General features: G+C 33.0%; 2 protein-coding genes across 2 annotated transcripts; both read right to left on the bottom strand.

The window, feature by feature from the left end:
- Positions 1–556: 556 nt before the first annotated feature.
- On the bottom strand, positions 557–4,848 carry LOC131595722 (abscisic acid 8'-hydroxylase 2). The gene is made up of 8 exons (XM_058868175.1): positions 4,506–4,848; positions 4,092–4,410; positions 3,847–3,996; positions 2,672–2,929; positions 2,485–2,574; positions 2,201–2,386; positions 1,856–1,974; positions 557–867 (listed from the first exon to the last, which is right to left on the bottom strand). Exons 1-8 carry the CDS (start codon positions 4,730–4,732, stop codon positions 768–770), a joined length of 1,449 nt encoding a protein of 482 aa, XP_058724158.1. The 5' UTR covers positions 4,733–4,848; the 3' UTR covers positions 557–767.
- Positions 4,849–6,504: 1,656 nt separating this feature from the next.
- On the bottom strand, positions 6,505–9,973 carry LOC131595721 (uncharacterized). The gene is made up of 4 exons (XM_058868174.1): positions 9,788–9,973; positions 8,559–8,653; positions 8,006–8,280; positions 6,505–7,397 (listed from the first exon to the last, which is right to left on the bottom strand). Exons 1-4 carry the CDS (start codon positions 9,815–9,817, stop codon positions 6,595–6,597), a joined length of 1,203 nt encoding a protein of 400 aa, XP_058724157.1. The 5' UTR covers positions 9,818–9,973; the 3' UTR covers positions 6,505–6,594.
- Between the last annotated feature and the right edge of the window lie 11,218 nt (positions 9,974–21,191).

The raw sequence follows: 21,191 nt of genomic DNA, 5'->3' as shown, positions 1-21,191 counted from the left end.
GAGTCCTTCTTCTTTCTTCGAACGCATCAATATACATTTTTCTTTAGTTTTAATCGTGTAAGCGGAAAATTTTAAAAAAACTATTATCTCCTATGGATTATTATGAGAACAAAAATTATATTTAACCCTTAAAAATAAAATTGTATCCAAAATATTATTATAAATCTTTCATTTTGTATTTATTACATTTCTCCCGATATTTTCATAAATAAATTAGACATTCATGAAAAAATTGTGAATAGTTGCATTTTAAGAAAATCATAAATTTTTAAGGTTGATTAGTTGGTGAAAACTCGACTCTTTAAAATATGTTCATATCAAAGTCTCATATTTAAATTATACTACGTCCAGAGATATGATCGATCTTTATAGAGATTTGTTCTAACTTTAAATAAATCCTTGCTAAAAGTGGAATTTGTCTCTTTGAATTAGTTCCTGGTAAGACCAAATATCAAGTGTTTTTTATAAAAAAAATCATGAATAAAATATGGTGTAGCTAATGTGAATTAGATTTGTTGACTTATAGGGAGTGAGGGAGAAATAAGATGTTTAAGAGTGGAAAAAGAAGTCACTTAACATTTATACATTTTTTTCTTCATTAATGTTTTTACAAATACATGGTCATGCATAGTGTGACCAATGTGAACTAAATTTGTCTCATAATGCCTACAAATGGGAAAAGAATCTATACAAGAAAAGAACAAAAGAAAAAGAAATGTAATGAAATGCTACAAATTGGCTAGCCCCACTTCGATGAGAAAATATATCTATCTCTTGTTTATAGTAGTTATTTTTATTGGTAATCCGTTTTTTGGCACAGGAAAAGGACCATATTGAATTCCATCTCCATTTCCCACAACTTCCCACCTAAACATACACCATAAAAATAAAATAAAAAATCATCAGAATTTTAAGAGTAGAGATATTTTATTTTGCATGTGAAAGAAAGTTTATCCTTGTTTGACAAATCATGTTGTGTGTGGTAAGGAGAAGGTGAAATGTAGTGTGGTGTGTGATTGTGCAGAGGTACTTGTGGTGTTGAGTAAAACTTGTTGTTTTCAAATTTTGACTACAAATGTTGGAATTTGTCTTGGTTTTCAAACCGGGTAATCCACACATTTCCTTTCATTATTTTGATAAGGCTTCCTCTATATGGTTACATATAAAGATAGGAAATACATGGCATTGATGTTTTGCTTAAAGGCTCTATGTAATTTGCATTTGAATATAGTTAAACTTTTTAAGATACTTAGTAGTATCAATTAAGTGTAATGCTAACATGTGTCCCACTTGACTTACTGGTTAATAATTTTAAATAAAAAAATATCATATATTCAATGTTTGAATATATATTATATTATTTAAAAAATTAATTATTTATATTTTCAATACATTAATACATATATTTTTTATAAAATCTTTTAAAGAGTACCCTCAAAGAGGGCATTTTTCTAATAAATAAAAAAACAAATGTGTATACTATAGCTAGCCTAGAGAAACAACAACTTAACAAACTTCATGTGCAATAATGTTAAGGAATTATTAAGGAAACAGTTACATGCATGTATGCCACGTATGCTTATGATCATTGATAACGGTTCCTACTCTACTCACTTTTTTCTTTTTTTGAAGGACCAGTTCCACATTTTAAGGAACACCATTAGGACCACCATTGTGAATAAATGTTACTAATGTGGACCGTCATAAAGGGCGTGTAAGACAGAATACCATATACCATATATCGTCTTAAATTTGTCACGATCAATCCATGGTTAAACTTATATGATTGAATAGTCTCTTTTAATGATTAAAAGATTAATCTAGACAGAATCTAAAAAAAAAAACATGATATTACCTGTATTTAAGGGTGAGATGATGAAGAAGAACAAAAACCTCAAGCTTAGCAAGCTCACTACCTGGACAAGAGTGGACTCCACTTCCAAATGGCATATATGTGTTTGGTCTTGGTGGAATCTGAACCATCACATAATTAAACCAAGTCAACCACAGTACTATATAACAAAAAAGGATACAAAAATGAATTATTGTACTAGCCTACAAATGTAAATCACGTGCTCTTGATTCCACTAAGATTTTTAAAAAACACAACACTGAATCATCACCGAGTTTGGTAGTGTAAGATTCAGATCATTCATCTACAACCTTATGTTTCTCACATTAAGGATAAAATATTCTTTACCTTGAATCTTGAAGGGTCAAACTTGTGTGGTTGAGGGAAGAAATGAGGTGAATGATGAATGGATCTAAACAGTGGAAGCACTTTCCAACCTTTTGGAATTGTGTAGCCTTCAAGTTCCACATCTTGTACTGCTTCTCTAAATGTGAAGGATAATATACTTGCACTTCTTAATGTCTCTTGAATTACCTGAACAGAGAAAATTGAATAATCAATGTATCTGAACGAAATATAGAATGTATCTTAACGAAATGTAGACCAGAGAAGAAGAAAATGTACTATTTTACCATGTTAGTGAAGGGCATTTGCCTTGTATCCTCCCATGAAAGACCGCGGTTTTCTCGAACAAGTTTGTTTTTTATTCCTTCATGTTCTTTCTACAAAAATAAATAATAATAATAATAATAATTAGTCATATAAATTAAGATAAAATCACAACATTTATAAAAAGAAAAATGTTGTATATTGTATTACTCTGACAGTTTCCAAGAGATTGACATTGTCATGCAAGTACTTAAGAACCCATGTTAGAACACTGGCTGTGGTATCATGTGCAGCAAATATCACACCAATGAGATTGTCAGCAACCTGAGAATCAGTCAGTTGTTGTAGTTGTTGTTGATCACCTCTGCCTCCTCTCAACAGAATGCCCAACAACCCTCCTCCATAGTTCCTGCTCTCCTTCCTTCTTTCTATTATCTTCCTTATAATCTCATTCAAAACCTTCCTTGCCTTCATCAATATTCATTTCACAAATAAATTAATAATTTATTTATTAAATATAATTAACACGCAAAACAATATTTTAAAACCAGACCGAATTATCTGATTCAACTACTTGACCTAATAGACTTATTCGTTAGTTGGTTAGTTGGTTTGATCCTGATTATAATGTAGTATTGTTGAACCAGATTAAACTGCTGGTCGAACAATATTTTCAACCCAGTTCAATTTGGTTCAACAAATCAAAACAGATTACCAACGAGATTTTTACTGAGGGACAGAGGTATTATTGTTGATGATTCTGATTCTGTGTGTGTATTCGGCTGCCAAATGGGGGAAGATATTCATCATTTGTTTTCGGGGTGTCCTAAAACTCGTGTGCTGTGGGATTTGATTCAGTCTTGGTTAGGAATTAACATACAGTTCAATGCAAATTCTGTATCTTTTTATTGTAACTTTATTGAGGCCATGAAGAGCATTTGCAAGGAGAAAGCTGCTGGTGGAATATGGGGAGCAGCTTGTTGGGCTATTTGGAAACAAAGAAATAATATTGTCTTTAATAATGCTGTTGAGGATGTTGATGAAATGTTCCAGGATGCCAAAATTCTAAGCTGGCAGTGGCAGGTTCTTAGCACCAAGGGGGTTAGATTGTGTGCATTCTATGATTGGTATCACTATCCTAAAGAGGTTTTAGTTTTGTAATTAGGCTGGGGCTGTTGGAAAAATAGGCTAGGTGGTGCATAGTTTTAAGTTCTTTTTTATGAGTAATTCAGACTTGAACTATCTGTATGTTTGCATGCCTTTGAAGCTTCTTTTGAGCTTCACTTGTTATATAATAGTTTGCTTATCAAAAAAAAAAAAACTTCTCCATCACGATTTTTCAAAATAATTAGTCCTATACTATAAAACTAGAATATTAAATTTACCTTGATTGCCTTCCAATACGAAGTTCCGGGAAGATTTAAAGGATAAGAATTGTAGCCCTTCTCCAAGCAATGATACAACACTCTTATTTCTTCCATTTCCATTTCCTTTATTTCACCAAAAGCTGAATTTGCAGCCACTTCAAAAGCATACTATATAACAAAACCAACACAAGAAATTCATTTTATGTTCATGAATGTTACACTAATTAATGTAAAAATGAATGTGTAATTATAATGTAATGAACCTTTTTCATCTCTTCCAATGTGTTGATGGTTCTGTTAGTCCAAGATGGGACCATTTTTTGTACAATTTGGTCCACAAGAGAGACAGAGTTTTTAATTGTGGAAGGTAAAAAAGAGGCTTGAACCATTTTCTTGAGCATGGAGTGATAAGCACCTTGTTGAAAGAACAAAGCTTCTGGTCCTATCATTTTCTCTTTGCTTGGAGGGTATGTTGGTTTAAAAAGATGTGCTTGAGTCACAAGCACTGTTCTTGTTGCCTCAGGACTAGATATCATCACACAAGGACAACCTAGTATGTGTGTCTTGAATATGTCTCCATACCTATGTTCCATTCATTCAAAATCATCAATATCAAATATGCATATCTAGTTACATAACTAGTTACATGTTAATATGTAACTATGTATTTTGTATACCTTTTCTGCCTTGTGGAGAAGAATGAATTTGGATTTTGTGTGTAGAGTTTGAGGGTCTCTCCAAAGTAAGGCCAGCCCATTGAACCAGGGGGTAAATGTTTGTTTTTATGTCTATGGTGTTTCCACCATTGAAGGAGAAGAGAAAAGGAAGAGAAAAAGAGGAGGAATATAATGAAGGGGAGAGAAGAATTTAAACAAGAATTAAGAAGTGATGTGAACATTTGCATTGTGTAATGGTTTAAGGTACAATGCAATAAGGCAAGATATGGCGGTTGTGTTAGGTATTTATAGAGGGAAAGGGAATGAAAATTTGAGTAGATAGTGATGAAATTGAATATATTGTAGAAAGAATGGGAGTATAGATAGTGATGTATTTATATAATGTATAGTGAAAATTAAGGGGTGTAGGTGTGGGAGGAATAGGATATTTTATTACATGTGTGATGGTGTTGATTTAGGAAGAAATGTTTTATAGAGTGGCAAAAGGAGGTTGGGACATGCGTCATAAAGTTCCTTCTCATGCTATAAAAAAATATTAAAATAATAAACATGTGTGCTTATGATGTACTTGAAAGAAAAAAGAAAAAATTGAGAAGATTATAGAAATTTTATTACCATCTCTCCATTTCTTGCATGTCCCAAATTAGGTGGTTAGGTGTATTGAGAAGATTTTGAAACATTGGTTTGATCTTTTAAAGAGTTTATATAAAGCCGTCTTTCTATAAAAGACACTATTTACCTTAAAAAAAAAATTTTTTTAAAATGAGTTTGATCAAATTTTTATATAGTATTTAGAGTTTATCGATTAAATTATGAGTCGGCCACATAGCATGCACATAAAATAATTTATATAAAGAGATAATTCACCTCCCAAGTTTATTTTATATTTATAATAGTAGGTAGATGATACTTCTTCGTCCCAATTTATTAATATTCATTACAAATTTTACATATCTTAAGAGATTTTAATATTATGGTTAAAATGTATTTATTTTGTGTGGGTAGGCATCATAATGGGGCGTCGGGGACAATTTTTACCTCTTTCAAATCTAAATTCGAATCTTCAATCAATCCCCGTTCTCTGCTCCAAACCCAAATAGGAATGGATAATTAAAACCTAAATTCGTCTCAAACGGATTCGGTTTGAATTTGGGTATTCCCGCCCACCACCATCCATTTAATAAAATTAATTTTTTAAATAAAAATATTTACTTTTTTTTAAAATCAAATTACATAATAAATAATAAAATAAAAAATCTCAAAAATTTCCATACATAAATTTCAAATAATAAACACAAATCAAATTATCAAAACTTCATCCACATATTTAATAATATAAATTATAAATTATAAATATAAATAATAATATACATAATAAAATAAACGGGGATGAATTCGGGATGGTACTAATGTCCTCATTACCCGACTCGTCCCTATATTTTATAATCAGAAAAAACCTAAGCCTGAACCCAAACCCAGTCAAAACAGATTTTCTCCATCAACTTTGAGACGGGTTCGGGTAGATACGCGAGTTTTTTTGGCCATGCCTATGTGAGGGATGACTAAAGTGTTATTTTTGTATAAAAATATTCAATATTAACTTTTCCTATCCAAGATAAATTAGTAATATTAATTAGAGTTGTGTTTGAGAGAAAAAAACAAATGTATCTAATAATTTGAAAAGAAACTTAAACTTTAAGACAAATTTCTTTTCAATAAGTGCTTACAAATATGACCTATTACTTTATGAAATTACTAATAATTAATACTACAAGAAAAATCATAAAAAATAAATAAATATGATATGGATTATAATGGGAAAAACAACATTGATAAGACAACAAATTATTTTTAGCTAGAATGACTTTATATCCTAGGAAGAATTGAGGATATAACCTCACTCACACATACTGTTATTAATCATTATTCAGTCTAATTGAACTTGGATTCCAGCACATCTCTTTGAGTTGAATTTTGATGTTTTAAAGAACCAAAATCATAATAAGAAAGAGTAATAATTTCAATTTTCAAATAAGTATTGCAAATAAGCTTTCTATGAGTATGAGACAAAACAAGAATGATGGATTGGCTAGCTCCATCTTCTCCTATCCTCTTCTTCATCCACGGGAAAATACCATTCCGGCCTCCTCTTAGTGTTGCTCAGCCTGTAATTCAGAAGAAGTTCCTCGTCTTGAATGGCTCTAGTAGCTACTAAAACAAGAGATTTCAGTGTTGGAACATTCGATCCGCTATTCTTCGACCCTCCTGATTTGAACCAAAAGCTGCCAAATCTCCTCATTTTCACCTCTGCATTTCCAAACAATATATTTGGGATGTAAACTCTTAAGTTGTTTTCAGTCAATGGAAAGTCATAGGGGCAAATCATGACATTCGGTAACACCCCTTTTGAAGGGTGATTCGCAAAATGAGCTAATGCTAATGGATTTCGTCGCTCAATTACTTCACTGTTGTCTCCTTTCCCTTCCAATGGCTTACTCAGCACTTTCCAAACCCTGTCCGAACCTTTCTCTGCGACTTTTGTATCAGGCTTCACTTCTACGGTATTTCTACCATTCCATAGTTCTCTCTTGTCCCCTCCAGAACCCCAAGGTTGAGCATTGATTACATTCCCATCGTATCTTGTAATCAAATAAGGGTTCTGCGCACCAACCTTCGGATACCCTGGAATATAACGATAATAAGCCGGAGAGTAGACTACACCAGGATAAAAGGCCACCACAGAACCAACATCCGCGGTACCGTCTAAGAAAAGACCCTGACCAGCATCCTTGTGAGGTATTTGAGAAGGTTTAATATTGAGCGTGTAGCCGAGTTGATCCTTTAATTTCTGAGAAACTTCGGTTTGGCTTAATGGTCTTGTTTGAAGGCCAGCTGCTCCAAAAGCATATCAATGACAACGGCTACATTGAACAGGCTAAAGGGAGAAAATTTCCCAATAACATGAAATTTAAAATAGATAAATAAGCATAGAAAAAGTGTTACTAGAACAGGATATTTTCTGTGCCAGTGCAAATCTAGAAGAAAAGTTTTGCAAGAAAAATTATCACACTGCTATGAAGCACCAACGCTTCATTGAAAGTGTGTCTGGTGTTTGATACAGACACAACGTTGAAACGTGGTTGCATTCAATCAATTCCGTTTTATCAAAGGATTATTGGTGTTTACGTGTCACGATGAAACAATAGTACTATGTTTGTGGCTGTGTCAGTGCTTCGTAGCTAAGCTGATATTAAACGATATATTGTGTTAAATGAGTTGGTCCTATAGTGGTTATGTATGGAATTTAAAATATATAGAAGTTTGAGTGCATCTTAATTCTTGAAGAGTAAAATTTCCAGTATAAGATAAGCACAAACAATTGCATTTTGTTGGCTGCTAGTTCCTATGGTTCCTTCCAATCACATTCGAAGTAAACAAGAAAAGTTTCATAAAATAAAAAGATTGTAAAAGGAAATTGAAAGAAAGGGCTGAAAACTCACCGGAATTATCAGGAGATGAACCATTCCTACCCACAGCCAAACTAAGTCCACTTCGACGAGGCAAAACACTTTCTTGTTGAGATAATCCAAGAGGATCATTCACTGTCTGTTCATTTGGAAGAAGAATTTCATCCATGAATGCACAAAATGTCTTAATTTGTGAGTGAACATTTTCCTGCACTTGTATCGTTTGATCAGCAAAAGAGGTTGTACTGGCTTTTTCAATAATCTTTTCAGCATCTGATTCATCCGCACTTTTCCCCAATTGATTATAACTGGATATTTAAGTATTCGCATGAGCAAAACAATTGGATATGTTACAAAGGAAAAACGTCACACACACACACACACACACCAAATTTGAAACAGTTGGCATGACATCTATGTAGCTTGAACTGAAAAAAGCATGCAATATACAACAACAACAACAACAACAACAACTCATCTATGTAATGTTAGCATTAAAGATCTACCATAATAGTAAATTTCAAACTTTAGTTAATAAATTCCACCTCTGCATAAATATGAATGCAAACAACACAAGACTACTAACCTGGAATAAAGGAATAAGCGGTTAACGTCAGCTTCAAATTGCAATTGTCTCGGATCCTTACTCAAAGAAGGGCGTTTTGCAAGGGTTTTCACAGCCTGAAAACAAATTCAGAGTAATATTAATAAGTTTAAGATGCATTGCATTTTAGCACAGCATAAAAATTAAAGATCCCTACAAGAGTGCTTCACAAAATCCATCACATAAAGAGTCCGTCCTTTCAAAACAGAAATATTCTATCAATCAATATGAAAAAAATGGAATGAACTCTATCAACTAAAAAGCTTACTCTTATAAGCTATAGTATACAAACTAGATATGAGTTATAGCAATTTAACTTTCTAATTGGTCTTTTTTACACCATCTTTTGTTCTGTTTCATAAAGAAACATTAAGGCTATGTTTGGATTGATGGAATAAATAGAGTAGAGCGGAATGAAACGCGATGGAATGGAACCTAGATTTCATTCAATTGTTTGTGTATTTTTTATTATTTGACGGAACGAAACATAACAAATTAGTTCATTCCATTGCATACACCCCAAATCCGATAGAATGAAAATTGAAGAGTTGGATGGAATGGATTACATCATGTTCCATTCTGCTCCATCAATTATTTGCAAATCCAAACAATAGAATCTCATTATTTACCACTCTATTTCATTTCATTCCATCTCATACCAAGAATCCAAACATGCATGTCTGGAATTTGAATTGGTGGAATGGAATGGAATAGAATGACATATAATCAGATTTCATTGTTTGGATTTGCAAATAATGGATACCGAGGAATGGTACATAATGAAATCCATTACATCCTATTTCATCCAATCCTACAATGTCCATTTTTACCAAATTAGAGAGTTTCCGTAAAATTATAAAAAAAAATAAAAATAAATAGTCCATCAATCTAAACATAGCCTAAGATCTATTAGAATAACCAATTTAATTAAGCTACAACACCCAACAGAGTAGCATCCTTTCATATAAGCTATATAAGATATAAGTTGTTATCATAAGTGATACTAGAGAAATAAGCTGAAAGTAGGTTATGAAAATGTGATAAGCTCTTCCAAACATTCTCACAAATGCTTATATGATACACAGAAATACATGAATCCAAACAGACCCTAAGTTATACAAGTGGTTGGACGAAATGCAAGTAGGTCAATTAAGGTCAAATAATTCAGGCAGTAATCGAGTTCAATCTGTAATTGATCTGACATTACTTACCTCTCGACATTTGCGGAACAAAGATGCCATTCAGTGATTTTGGTGCTGAAAACAAATCAATTCCAAATGTATATACAAGTTTAGAAATCGTAAGAGAGAGAGAGAGAGAGACGCCGCAGAAGTTGATGGCTGAGGCAGTGAGAGTGTGAGGGGAGAGGACGGCTGAGTCCATTCACCGACTGTTGGTTTGGGCTTTGGACGTGTTACTTTTTGTACATCCATTTTTCTTATACACGCCCTTGGACTATAAAATGTGTTTTTTATACTAGTGTGATAGTGTCCCATGGGACATGTCACACTACTACAAAATATATCTTTCATAATACCATATTACTACGGATATTTAGTCGGCCATAATAATATCTCATTTTTAACGTTCTTGATTTTTTTATTTTAATAAAAGACTTTTCATCACGGTTTTTAATAACAATCATGGTCATAGATTAAGGGCTACAAACTTTGAATCCCATCATCAACATTTTACCATTTTTCGGTAAAAAAAAGTGTGTCCCTTAACATGTATTATTAAATAAAAATTGAAAAACTTTTAACTATTGTTGTTTGTATCAATTGTGGTTATGTGACATATTTCACTGCGGTTTGTATTTGCAACGGTTGTTATATTCTTTTCTACAAAATTAAAACAAAGCAGGTTCTTTATTTCCTTCATAACACATGCCCTCTGTAACGCCCATAAATGTGTTTTTCTGATTAATTGTGATGTTGCTACATTTTCCTAATTTTATCGTTTTCGAATCGAGTCAGTCGGTAAATATTAATTATGTTAATATTTTACTTATTACTTTCTATGTGTGTAATTATTATGTTTTGGGTGTTAATTGGTTAGAATTAAGGTTTAGTGACATTTGGGCCAAAAGTAGAATTTATGAAAGTTGAGTGGGGGAAAATGAGAAGTAGAGAAATAGAAAGATATTTTGATAAAGAGAGAAAAAGAGATATTTTGAGATAGTAAGAAAGAAAGAGAACTTGGGGGAGAGAAGAGAAAGAAGAGAAAAACAAAGAGAAGAAGAGAGTTGTAGAATCCAAACCAAGCTAGAGCCAAGAATCCAACCAAGGTAAGGGGGATGAATATAGTTTATCTTGATTGTATGATTCTTGTAGTTTTGTGTGTTTTGTTCTTGTTCTTACTCTTTTCCAAGCTTGTTCAACAATGGCAACTTGTGTGTTTTGTGAGTTTTGAAGATATAAACTTGATTTTATGGTGTGTATGTGTACTATGATGATAGATATTCCCATGGATCATGTTTGTTTTTCATTTCTCCATGTTTTCTTGCTTATGAAGAAATTTAGGTCAAAGATGATATGTGATGATCCAACCATATGATAATCATGGATTAGGTGTATATATAGCATGTTTGTGTTGTATTGGTGTTGGGATGAAGGTTTAAATGGGTTTTGAATGGTTTAGAGGGGGCTGAGACGGTCTGTTGCAGAACTGGTTTTTCTGGGTTTACGCAGGTCCGCTGAGCGGAGGGGGTCCGCTGAGCGGAGGTTCTTTTGCAGGAATCTCTGTCTGGGTCCGCTGAGCGGAGGTTCTGTATTTTCGTTTGGTGAATTCTCTGTTTGGGTCCGCTGAGCGGAGCTCAAGCGGACTGTGTAGAATTTTGTTTTTCCAAACTTTGTTTTGTTGTATCTTTTGAACCGTAGGTCGTTTCTACGCGCCGTTTGAAGTATTATGAGAACCCTTGAGTATGCTTTAAGATAAAGAGGAGTGTGTTGGTGGTTGAATGATTTTTCATAAATGTATTTTGTGAAATGATATTTGCTAATCAAGTATGTTTTGACGGTATACGTGTGCTGTGTGAATATGAACGCCTGAGTGGCAATTTTGATGATGTATCCGTATAGAATAATATAACCGGTGTGATGTAGATATGTGACCGAGTTATATTGTTGTTGTTGTTGTTATGTAATTGAGTCGTTTGTATGCACAGCATGACATTTCATTACGTTAATGGCGGAATGCTATTAACAGGTGGCCTGAATTGGCAATTATTACCAGTGGGAGCTTAATGCTCGGTAAAAAGGTGTATTTGCCCGAGTGGCAAGAGGTCATCAGTGGGGGCTAGATGCTCGATGACGGTTAGTCGTAGCTTACTGCTCGACAAAGGTGTATTTTCCTTAGGGAAAGAAGTCCCAGCATAATGCTCGGCAAGGTGTATTTGTCATAATGACAAGGAGGAGTTTTACTCCGGATTTGGTACCACATGCATACGCATAGTCGAGTCTCATTCATCATCTTCGGTCTTTATAATTTATGTTATCATCCATGTACCGCATTATTTATATATTGATTGTGGTTGACTTATTGGATTATCTTGTTATATGACTCTTAATGATATTGTTGGAATTACTATATTGATCATGCTTTCATTATGAATTGTATTCTCACCCTTCTGCCTTAATGTTACCTACTCGTGGGTAATGTGCAGGTGATCCGCAAGTGTAGGTGCTCTCTTTGTAGTCGTCCGTTTTGGTGTCGTCCGCTCGTGATACGTAACACCTAAGGGGGGGGGGGATCGAACACTTATTTTGTAGATAATGCTTATAGGATCCTTTTGATGTATATTTGATCCTTTTTATGTATTCGTATTATGTATTTTAGATACCTTCTCATGCGATGTATTTTGGAAGGATGTTGTGGATATTTTGTTTACCGATGCATTTATACAAGTATGAATATATTCAGGTGTTTATGTGTATCCGTCCTCTTGATTATTTGTGTTACGCATCTTTTGCGAGTATGTTATGTTTGGTTATGTGGTTACTTAAGTGTAACGCCCTAATTGTTTTTATGAATTTAATTTTTATACTCTGATATTTGTACCTATATGCCTGGGTAGAATTGGGGTGTTACACCCTCCTTCATAACACATTCCCTAGCGAACCAGACGATGGCGATAGCGGAATCTTCATCTTCACCATCTTCATTAATTTTTTGGAACGTCCAATCTTCACCATCGATCTTCATTCATTTATTGGTATCTTCCTCCTTTTCGAAGTATAGTATGACACCTTTCTCTGTTTGTTGTTTATTGTTCATTATTCATTTCTTGATCTCTATCTCGTGTTATGGTGAGGTTTTCCGTCATGTGGTGTGGATTTTTCATTTTGTTGCAATGTGATGTCGTCATGTGTCTTGTTCTCACGCTATGATGATTTTGTTGTTGTAAGGATATGTTTTTATTTTTCGTTTTATTGTTATAACTCTATTGCAAATGAAGAAATAAATATGGATATGAATATGCTTTAAGTTTTGGTGTCCCAAATGAAATTATTGAGTTGTTGATTGATGTCATGAATTATAGAGGCTGGTTATGAATATGCTTTAGGTTTTGGTGTTATATTGTTGTGATAGATATATTATTATGCATATATTAGTATGTTATGTGTGTAGCATTAGTGTGTCTTTCACATTAGTCTTTTGATATAAATTTTAGAATTTGTTATAGATCGTAGTTAGATGAAAGCTATTAGATTAGGCTCGATGTATGAGAAAGGAGTTTTTTAATTCCATGAATCGTGGAACAAAATCCCGGCAATAACAATCTCTTTTATTGTCCTTGTGTTAATTGCGGGAAAATAAAAAAGTTCAAAGGAAGAAATATTACAGCACCTATGTTGTGATAGAATATATCAAAACTATACAACATGGATGTGGCATGGATAAATGGATACAAATTGAAGTGTGTCGTCACAAATGCATGAAACTAATGAAGATATGGATGATCGACTAGAAGATATAATATGTGATATTGGAGAACTTTTATGAAAGCCCATATTTATGATACTTTATGTAGTGATAATGACACGCCTTTATATAAGGGATGCACAAGTTTTACACGATTATTTGCGTTGTTAAAACTATTTAATTTGAAGGCAAAAATTGGGTGGCCGGATAAAAGTTTCACAGATTCGTTTGATTTGTTGAAACAAATGTTACCAGAAGATAACACTTTGCTAGATCATTACTATGAGGCAACCCGAGAGGGTTGGCCTAGTGGGAGGGTGCTTGGGTCTCAAGGATTTGCTCCCCTAAGGTCCTGAGTTCGAATGAGCCTAGGACCAACTTTCGGAGGCTACGTGGGGCAGTAATGCTATCGAGTGGATTAGTCGGTACGGAAGGAAGGAGACCATTCTATAAAAAAATTGCTATGAGGCCAAGAAGATATTGTGTTCAACGGGTTTGGAGTATATCAAAATACATTTATGCCCTAATGATTGCATATTATACAGGAAAGAGTATGAAAATTTGGATCAATATTCGGAATATGGTGAGTCATGCTACAAGTTGAAGGACAATAATAGTGATGACAATGACAATGTTAGCAAGAAGCGTCATCCAGCTAAAGTGTTATGGTACTTGCAAATAATTTCAAGGTTCAAGAGACTTTTTACTAATGTTAATTATACAAAGAATATTATATGGCATGCAGATGAAAGAAAATGTGATGGAAACATTCGTCATGTAGCTGATTCTTTGCAATGAAATAAACTTGATTTGTTGTTTCTGGATTTCGGCCTTGAGCCAAGAAACCTTAGACTTGGGCTTACCACATATGGATTGGACCCTTTTTGTAATTTGAGTATCAACCATTCTTCGTTATGTGTTCTTCTCACGATTTATAACCTATATCCTTGGTTGTGCATGAAGTGCAATCAACGACTTTCCGACATATGGTAATTTGATGGATGCAGTGTTAAAGGACATAAATCATGTCATATATGTGAATATAATACATGTTTTCACCACTTTAGTTTAGAAAAAAATTATTTACCTTGGGCATCACAAATTTCTAAAACCTAATCATCCTTATCGTAGATTGCGAAAGGCTTTTAACGGAGATCAGGAGTTTTAAATTGCTCATAAACTTTTAATTGTAGAAAAATGTGTACGATAGTTTGATAGGAACACTTCTAAATATTCTAGGAAAGAGTAAAAATAGTAAGAATTCTCGTTTAGATATGGAGGAGATGGGTATACGACAATAGTTAGTTGCAGAAGATAGAGAAAAAAAGAACTTATTTGTCTCCGGCATGTCACACTCTATCTAAAAAGGAAAAGAAAAGTTTTTGCGAGTGTTTGCATGGTATCAAATTTCTCCAAGGTTATTCATCAAACATTAAGAAACTTGTATCAATGAAAGATCTCAAGTTAACTAGCTTAAAATCTCATGATTGTCATGTCTTGATGCAACAAATTCTATCAGTGGCTATCTGTTGCATCCTTTCGAAAAAAAAGTAAAAGTAACAATAACTAGATTGTGCTTATTCTTCATAGCTATATGGAATAAAGTTCTTGATTTCAAAAAATTAGATGAATTAGAAGATGTGGCTGCAATAATCTTGTGTCAATTAGAGATGTATTTTCCTTTGTCATTTTTTGAAATTATGGTTCACTGATTTGTTCATCTAGTCAGAGAAATCAGATTTTATAGTCTAGCTTATTTAAGGTGTATGTATCCAATAGAGTGATAAAGATCGTTAAAGGATGTACGAAAAATCATCACCGATCAGAAGCTTCGATTATTGAAATGTAAATCACAGAAGAAGCTGTTGAATTTTATTCGAACTATTAGTCAGAAACAGAATTTTAGGAATTCCAAAGTCTTGTCATGCTGACATATATAGAGGTAAAGGTACTCAAGGTTTAAATGTTAAGTCAATGACTCAAGATGTAGTTCTTTAAGCACATTTCGACATTTTTAATAATCTTGTTAAAATTAACCCTATATATCTACTCACAAAAGAGTTATGAAGAAAAAATATCCTCGAATGAGTGACAAGTGGTTGTTGACAAAACATAATAAGAAATTCATAAGTTAGTTTAATCAAAGGATTTCTAATGATGATATTGCATCCAGGATAATTAAATGGTTGTCGTACATGTCAAAATTTAATGTGATAATTTGAACTGCATACGACATTTCTAGTTTTTCCTTTTATACAAAAGAAAAAGTCATAGTACAATGCAAAATAGTGGGGTTATGGTTGAGGTTGGATCTATGTATTTCTCAAGTTCGAAAGATAAGAATCCTATACTAGCATATAAAGCGTTCTATGGTGTCATTTAGGAGATTTTACAGATTGATTATGTTATTTTCAAAGTGTGTTTATTTAAATGCAAGTGGATTTCCAATAACAATGGTGTACAAAACTAATGAGTTAGAATTCACACGGGTTGTTCCTAACAAGGCAACTTATATGACCGAACCATTCACCATGGCTACCTAAGCAAAACAATTTTTTATGTGACAGGCCCTTCGGACTCATCGAGGAGATGGTCAATTATTTTCCAAGGAAAATACATTCCTCATATTAATGAAAATTTTGATATTCCTTCCATTCCTTCATACACAACACCAGTGCCTACTTCAAATGAAGAAGTTGATAGAGATGATGGGCATGTTATTCGTAAAGATCATCAAGAAGACATATGGTAAAATTACAAATAAGTAGTTTCTATTCTTAGTTGATAATTTATCGTAAGTTATAATTTCTAAGGTTAACAAATATTATTATTTGAAAGTATAGGTGTTTAAAGTCAAGACACCAAGAGACAAGACACCAAGAAGTTATTAGTTGATGTAATGATGGGTAAATAGTATGTTGTTTTGTGTCATTTTAGTTTTGATGTAATATAATTTCTGGTCTGATACGATTCACAAATGGGTGTGTTATTGTTTTCGTTCTGACACGACTCAAAAAAATTCAGGTTAAAATTGGGAATTCTGTAAAATAAGAAAATATATATTTAAAAAAACAAATAATTTTACAATAGTTATTTAATACCACCGTTGTTATAGGAAGCGCGCTTTCCAGAATAATAAACGTTAAAAATGGCGTTGATAGGCATATACCCATGACTTATAAATAACTTCACAAAGATTGTTTAATACATGTGTGGTTACAGATAGCATGCTTTCTAGTTTAATACAGTAGGCAATTGATCGTGGTTGTAAAATACACACTTACAATCACACCCTACCTCACCACGGTTGGTCAAACGTGATGCTATCCCTTTTTCAACCATAGTGAAATGACTTCTATATAGTAGTGTCATAAGTCATAACTCTTGATTCACTAAAAATTTAGACACAAGATAAGATTTTGAAGTCAGTCGAAGAAAAAGGATGAGTTTGCGGTGACCGACTAAGAAACCAGTTTCAAACCAAAAAAAAATATTTTTATTCTCTATCTCTTTCGCTTTTGTTGACGAATTAGAAAATAGTTTGTCGTTACAAACAGACCAAATAGTCCACACCACTTAATATCAAATCATAGCAAAATCTCTCTTTAACTTAGCTTTAGATCTTATAAAAAACTCAAAAAGACACATAGGTTTCCTAAGGATATCTGGTTGGACCGCTAACCCTTTGGTTTTATATAAAAGAAAAGGGGACAACTTCTCTACCCATCACAAAAAGATGGGTAGTGTACATTCCACCAATCAGATGACACCATTTAATTTGTATGTATTTAATTATTTATCATATAAAACAATTATTTAATATTTTCAATGCATTTTACACTAAAGGTAACTTTACCCACCTTTCTGAGATGGATAAATAAGAATTCACCAAAAGAAAAAGTTTATTTTTAAATTCATTTAATAACTAATGTATTTGAAAGATCAAATACATTCATTACCCAAAATCTAAAAAATAATTTTTTTTATAAATAGAATCAAATAAATCTAAAAATTAAACTTTTTTATAAATAGAATCAAAGAGAATATATGTGCAACAAATTAGTTAATGTTATTTCATTATATATTATTGTATTATATTTAATATTTATTAAATTATTTAAATTTGCATTTTTTACATGTATTTTAATATATAGTTACGCGCCTTTTGTGGTGAATAATTAAGAATTCCCCACAAAATTAACATATTTATATGTATATGGGTTGTTTCAAAATATATTCATATTTATTCTACACCAAGTGTTACAACTAGTTATGCAAAATTTAAAATAAGTTTTCAAGCACATTTTTTCCGATTGGTGATATACTCATATAAAATTTGATCGTCCAAACGAGACATATAATAATATATGCTCAATCCATTCATATTGATCTCATGCATTACGTACTAATACTATTTTTTGATGGAAACAGGTTAGATCTTCTGTTTTAAAAGTTTGACAGGATGAGGATTTTGTACAAATAATGTTATATATTCATAGGAGTATTACATATGTTCATGAATGTCTCAACACTATCTGATTTTGAGAAAACTTGTTTTGTCATTTTACATTTTTATAATCCACTAATTATGTCTTAATCGACAAGGCTATTCCTGGATTAATTGTTGTCCAAGTTTGAGATTAGAATTACAATAATTTAATGTTTTGGCATAAGCAACCAAAAGAAGCTTTCACCTATGGGAGCCGCCGCTTTCCTTTATCAAAACGAATGTTCTAATTCAAAGAGTTTTTTTTCATTTACAAATATTCATATTCATATGTTCTAATTCTTTTTGTCAACTAATCTGGTAGTTAGAATTTACTTCTTAAAGTTGAATAAATAAGATGTCGCAAATTCGCACAATCAGTGACATATTGCCTCCCAAATTTTTAGATGCAAATAAATATATAATATTACTTGCAAAATTTAATTAGTGCATATAATAAATATAAACGTTTAAGTGGATCAGACCAAAAAAACCGAACAAATCAAAACTATAAATCAAGTCAAATTGAATAAAATTGATTTTATTCGGTTTAGTTCAAAAACGAACAAAAAATCAAATTGAACCCATAAAAATCAAATTTATACTGTTTGTTCTCGATTTTCATTTTTAAAAACCACAAATTTGATGGATTGAACTGATGTGTATAATCATCTCGTGTTTAGAGTCTATAAATAGTTGATCCAACACAACACACGTGTTTTGCTTCACAACACTATGTTCATTCACTAATTAAAACAAATCCAATGATGAAATTTGACGCCCGCCACAAACTTTAAGTTTTACCATTCACCGTCTCTATTCTGGTCTCATCTGTCATTCCATTCACCACCATCATTCTTCTAGCTTCCATTTCAGTTTTTGTCTTTGTGTTTCATATTTTATTGATTAATTATTTATCTCTTTTCATCTCTTTCCTTTTCATTTTCATATTTGAAAATGAATTAGAATTTTATTTTAATTGAATGTTTTGTGGTTAATATTTACTCTAAATATTTGTTGTATGATAAAAGAGTTATGTGGGATGATCTTTGTCTTTGTATGTCTTCTTAAAGCGATGAGGTTTGGTGTGTTCTTGGAGACTTTGACTTAGTCACCTCGCCCTCTGAGAGAATCGGAAGTAATGGTTCTTCTAACCTCTCCAGTAATGATGAGTGTGTAGTTTTCTCCTTTTTTATTTCTCAGGTGGATCTTTTAGATATTCCACTTTTAGGTAGGAAATTTACTTGGTTCCAACCTAAAGGAGGGTTGTTAGCAGGCTTGATCGGATTTTGATTTCTGATGGTTTGTGGGGTTATTGGAGATTTGTGGCGCGATGGGCTCTCCTTAGAGACGTGTCTGAGCATTTTCCAATCATTATGAAGTATGATAATCAGCTATGGGACTCTAAACCGTTATAGTTTAATAACCATTGGTTGTCTCATGCTGGTTTCTTTGAGGTGGTTTTGGAGTCTTGGTTTGCTTCCTTTGTATCTTGGTTGGAAGGCGTTTGTGCCCATGGATAAGCTTACATCTTTTAAAGGCTTTTTAAATGCCTAACGTAAGGAAGTTTTTGGAAATCTTGATTTCCAAATTGATTCTCTTAGAGAGTTCATTAGGAATCTTGATTCTTTAGCTGATTAAAGAATCCTTTCTAAAAGGGAAGTGGAGTATAGGCCATCTCCCTTTGTAGACCTATGGGCTCTTCTTAGAGATAAGGATTCCCAATTCTTTATTGTAAGATTGAGTCTCTTTCTTTTAGGTGTCTAGGGTTTCTAGTTGGAGTTAATCCTAGGTCTGCTACTACTTGGAAACCTCTAGTAATTTGATCTCGAAGAGACTCCATTCTTGGAGCCATAGGTTTGTCAGCTCAGAGGGATGAGTAACCCTTTTCAACTTGGTCCTTAATGTTATTCTTGTCTTCTTCCTTTCTTTCTTAAAAATTCTTGTGAAGGTGTGGAAAAGTTTGGTAAGGATTCAAATAATATTTCTTTGGGGTGGGGTGAAGGGGGACACCAAGATCTCTTGGGTGAGGTGGGCTAATGTTTGTAAGTCTAAGAAGATTGGGGGATTAGGTGTTAGAGATCTTCGGTTAGTTAATCTTTCTCTTTTATCCAAATGGAGAAGGAAACTTCTTTCGAGTGGTTCGAGTCACTGGTTAAAACAAAGACAATTAAAGAGAAGATATTTCGAAGAAGAGACATGAAATCCAACTTATAAAGGGCTATTCGAAATATCATTTATTTGAAGTAGTTTTTATCTTGTCGAAGTACTATCAAAGGTTATATTGACTTCGAATATTTTGGAGCTTTTTAGAGAACAAGCTTCGACAACCACGTTGGTTGAGTTTGGCGCCTCAAATAGGAGAAAATTTAAAATTCAAATGATGTGTCTTATCCAAAAAGGACGCATGGAGGCCTTAGAGACCGAGGAGCAAGCAGACGAAGTATGTGGCATTCCGTTAGGAAAAGGCTGTTAAGGTCGAATTAGTATAAATTAGAATCTTAGCATTAGATTTTAGTGTGTTTAAATATGTACAAAACTCTATCATACTCAAAGTATCAAAGTGTATCGAGAAACGAGTGCTGAAAAATGTACATATGAATTACCATTTATTTTCAATCGAATTACGAAGTCTTTTACCACTTTACATTTATCTTCATTAAATTCCTTTTTTTTTACATTTCTTTACCTTTTTGAGTCAGAACCTTTAAACGTTTATGAACTGTACTTCGTATCTTTTAAACACATTTCCTGTTTACATGCAAATTAGCCATAAACAAAACAAAGAATGAACACAATACAACATCAAAATCTCGAAACTTAGACTATGTCCTAGGATCAATCTAGCGCTTGTTTATGAATTTCCATTGTAAACAGTATGGTGCCTCTATTGTATCCTTCATGCAAGGGGGAGGTCCTTTAGTCTTCGTTCATGTTCAACATGGTGAAAAGGGATTTCCCTTCTTGGTTCGAAAAAGGATGATCCCCTTAATTGGTTTGAGTTAGGTTTTATTAAGAAGGTGGGAACAGGTTTTCAGACTTCTTATTGTGAAGATCTTTGGCTAGGCGAAACTCCTCTTAAAGTCAGATTCCCATGTCTCTTTTCTATTTCTCAAGTGCAAAAAAAGACCGTTAGTGAGGTAGGGAGGTGGGAATATGGGAAATTTGTGTGGGATATTAGGTGGAGAAGATCCTTCTTCATCCAG

This window comes from Vicia villosa, linkage group LG4 (genome assembly GCF_029867415.1).
Source record: "Vicia villosa cultivar HV-30 ecotype Madison, WI linkage group LG4, Vvil1.0, whole genome shotgun sequence".
Classification (NCBI taxonomy): Eukaryota; Viridiplantae; Streptophyta; class Magnoliopsida; order Fabales; family Fabaceae; genus Vicia; species Vicia villosa.
Note: the sequence above shows the minus strand (reverse complement) of the source record. Positions and strands in the feature narration are given on the sequence as shown.

Bases quoted from the DNA above. Each gene is read 5' to 3' on its own strand.
- LOC131595721 (XM_058868174.1), bottom strand. From the start codon at position 9,817: ATGGCATCTTTGTTCCGCAAATGTCGAGAG. The intron at 8,654-9,787 runs GTAAGTAATGTC...ATTTGTTTTCAG, and splicing joins TGTTCCGCAAATGTCGAGAG to GCTGTGAAAACCCTTGCAAA. The intron at 7,398-8,005 runs GTGAGTTTTCAG...CTTTTGGAGCAG, and splicing joins TTCATCTCCTGATAATTCCG to CTGGCCTTCAAACAAGACCA.
- LOC131595722 (XM_058868175.1), bottom strand. From the start codon at position 4,732: ATGCAAATGTTCACATCACTTCTTAATTCTTGTTTAAATTCTTCTCTC. The intron at 4,411-4,505 runs GTATACAAAATA...AATGGAACATAG, and splicing joins TTCTCCACAAGGCAGAAAAG to GTATGGAGACATATTCAAGA. The intron at 868-1,855 runs GTAATATCATGT...GTGTATGTTTAG, and splicing joins CATCTCACCCTTAAATACAG to GTGGGAAGTTGTGGGAAATG.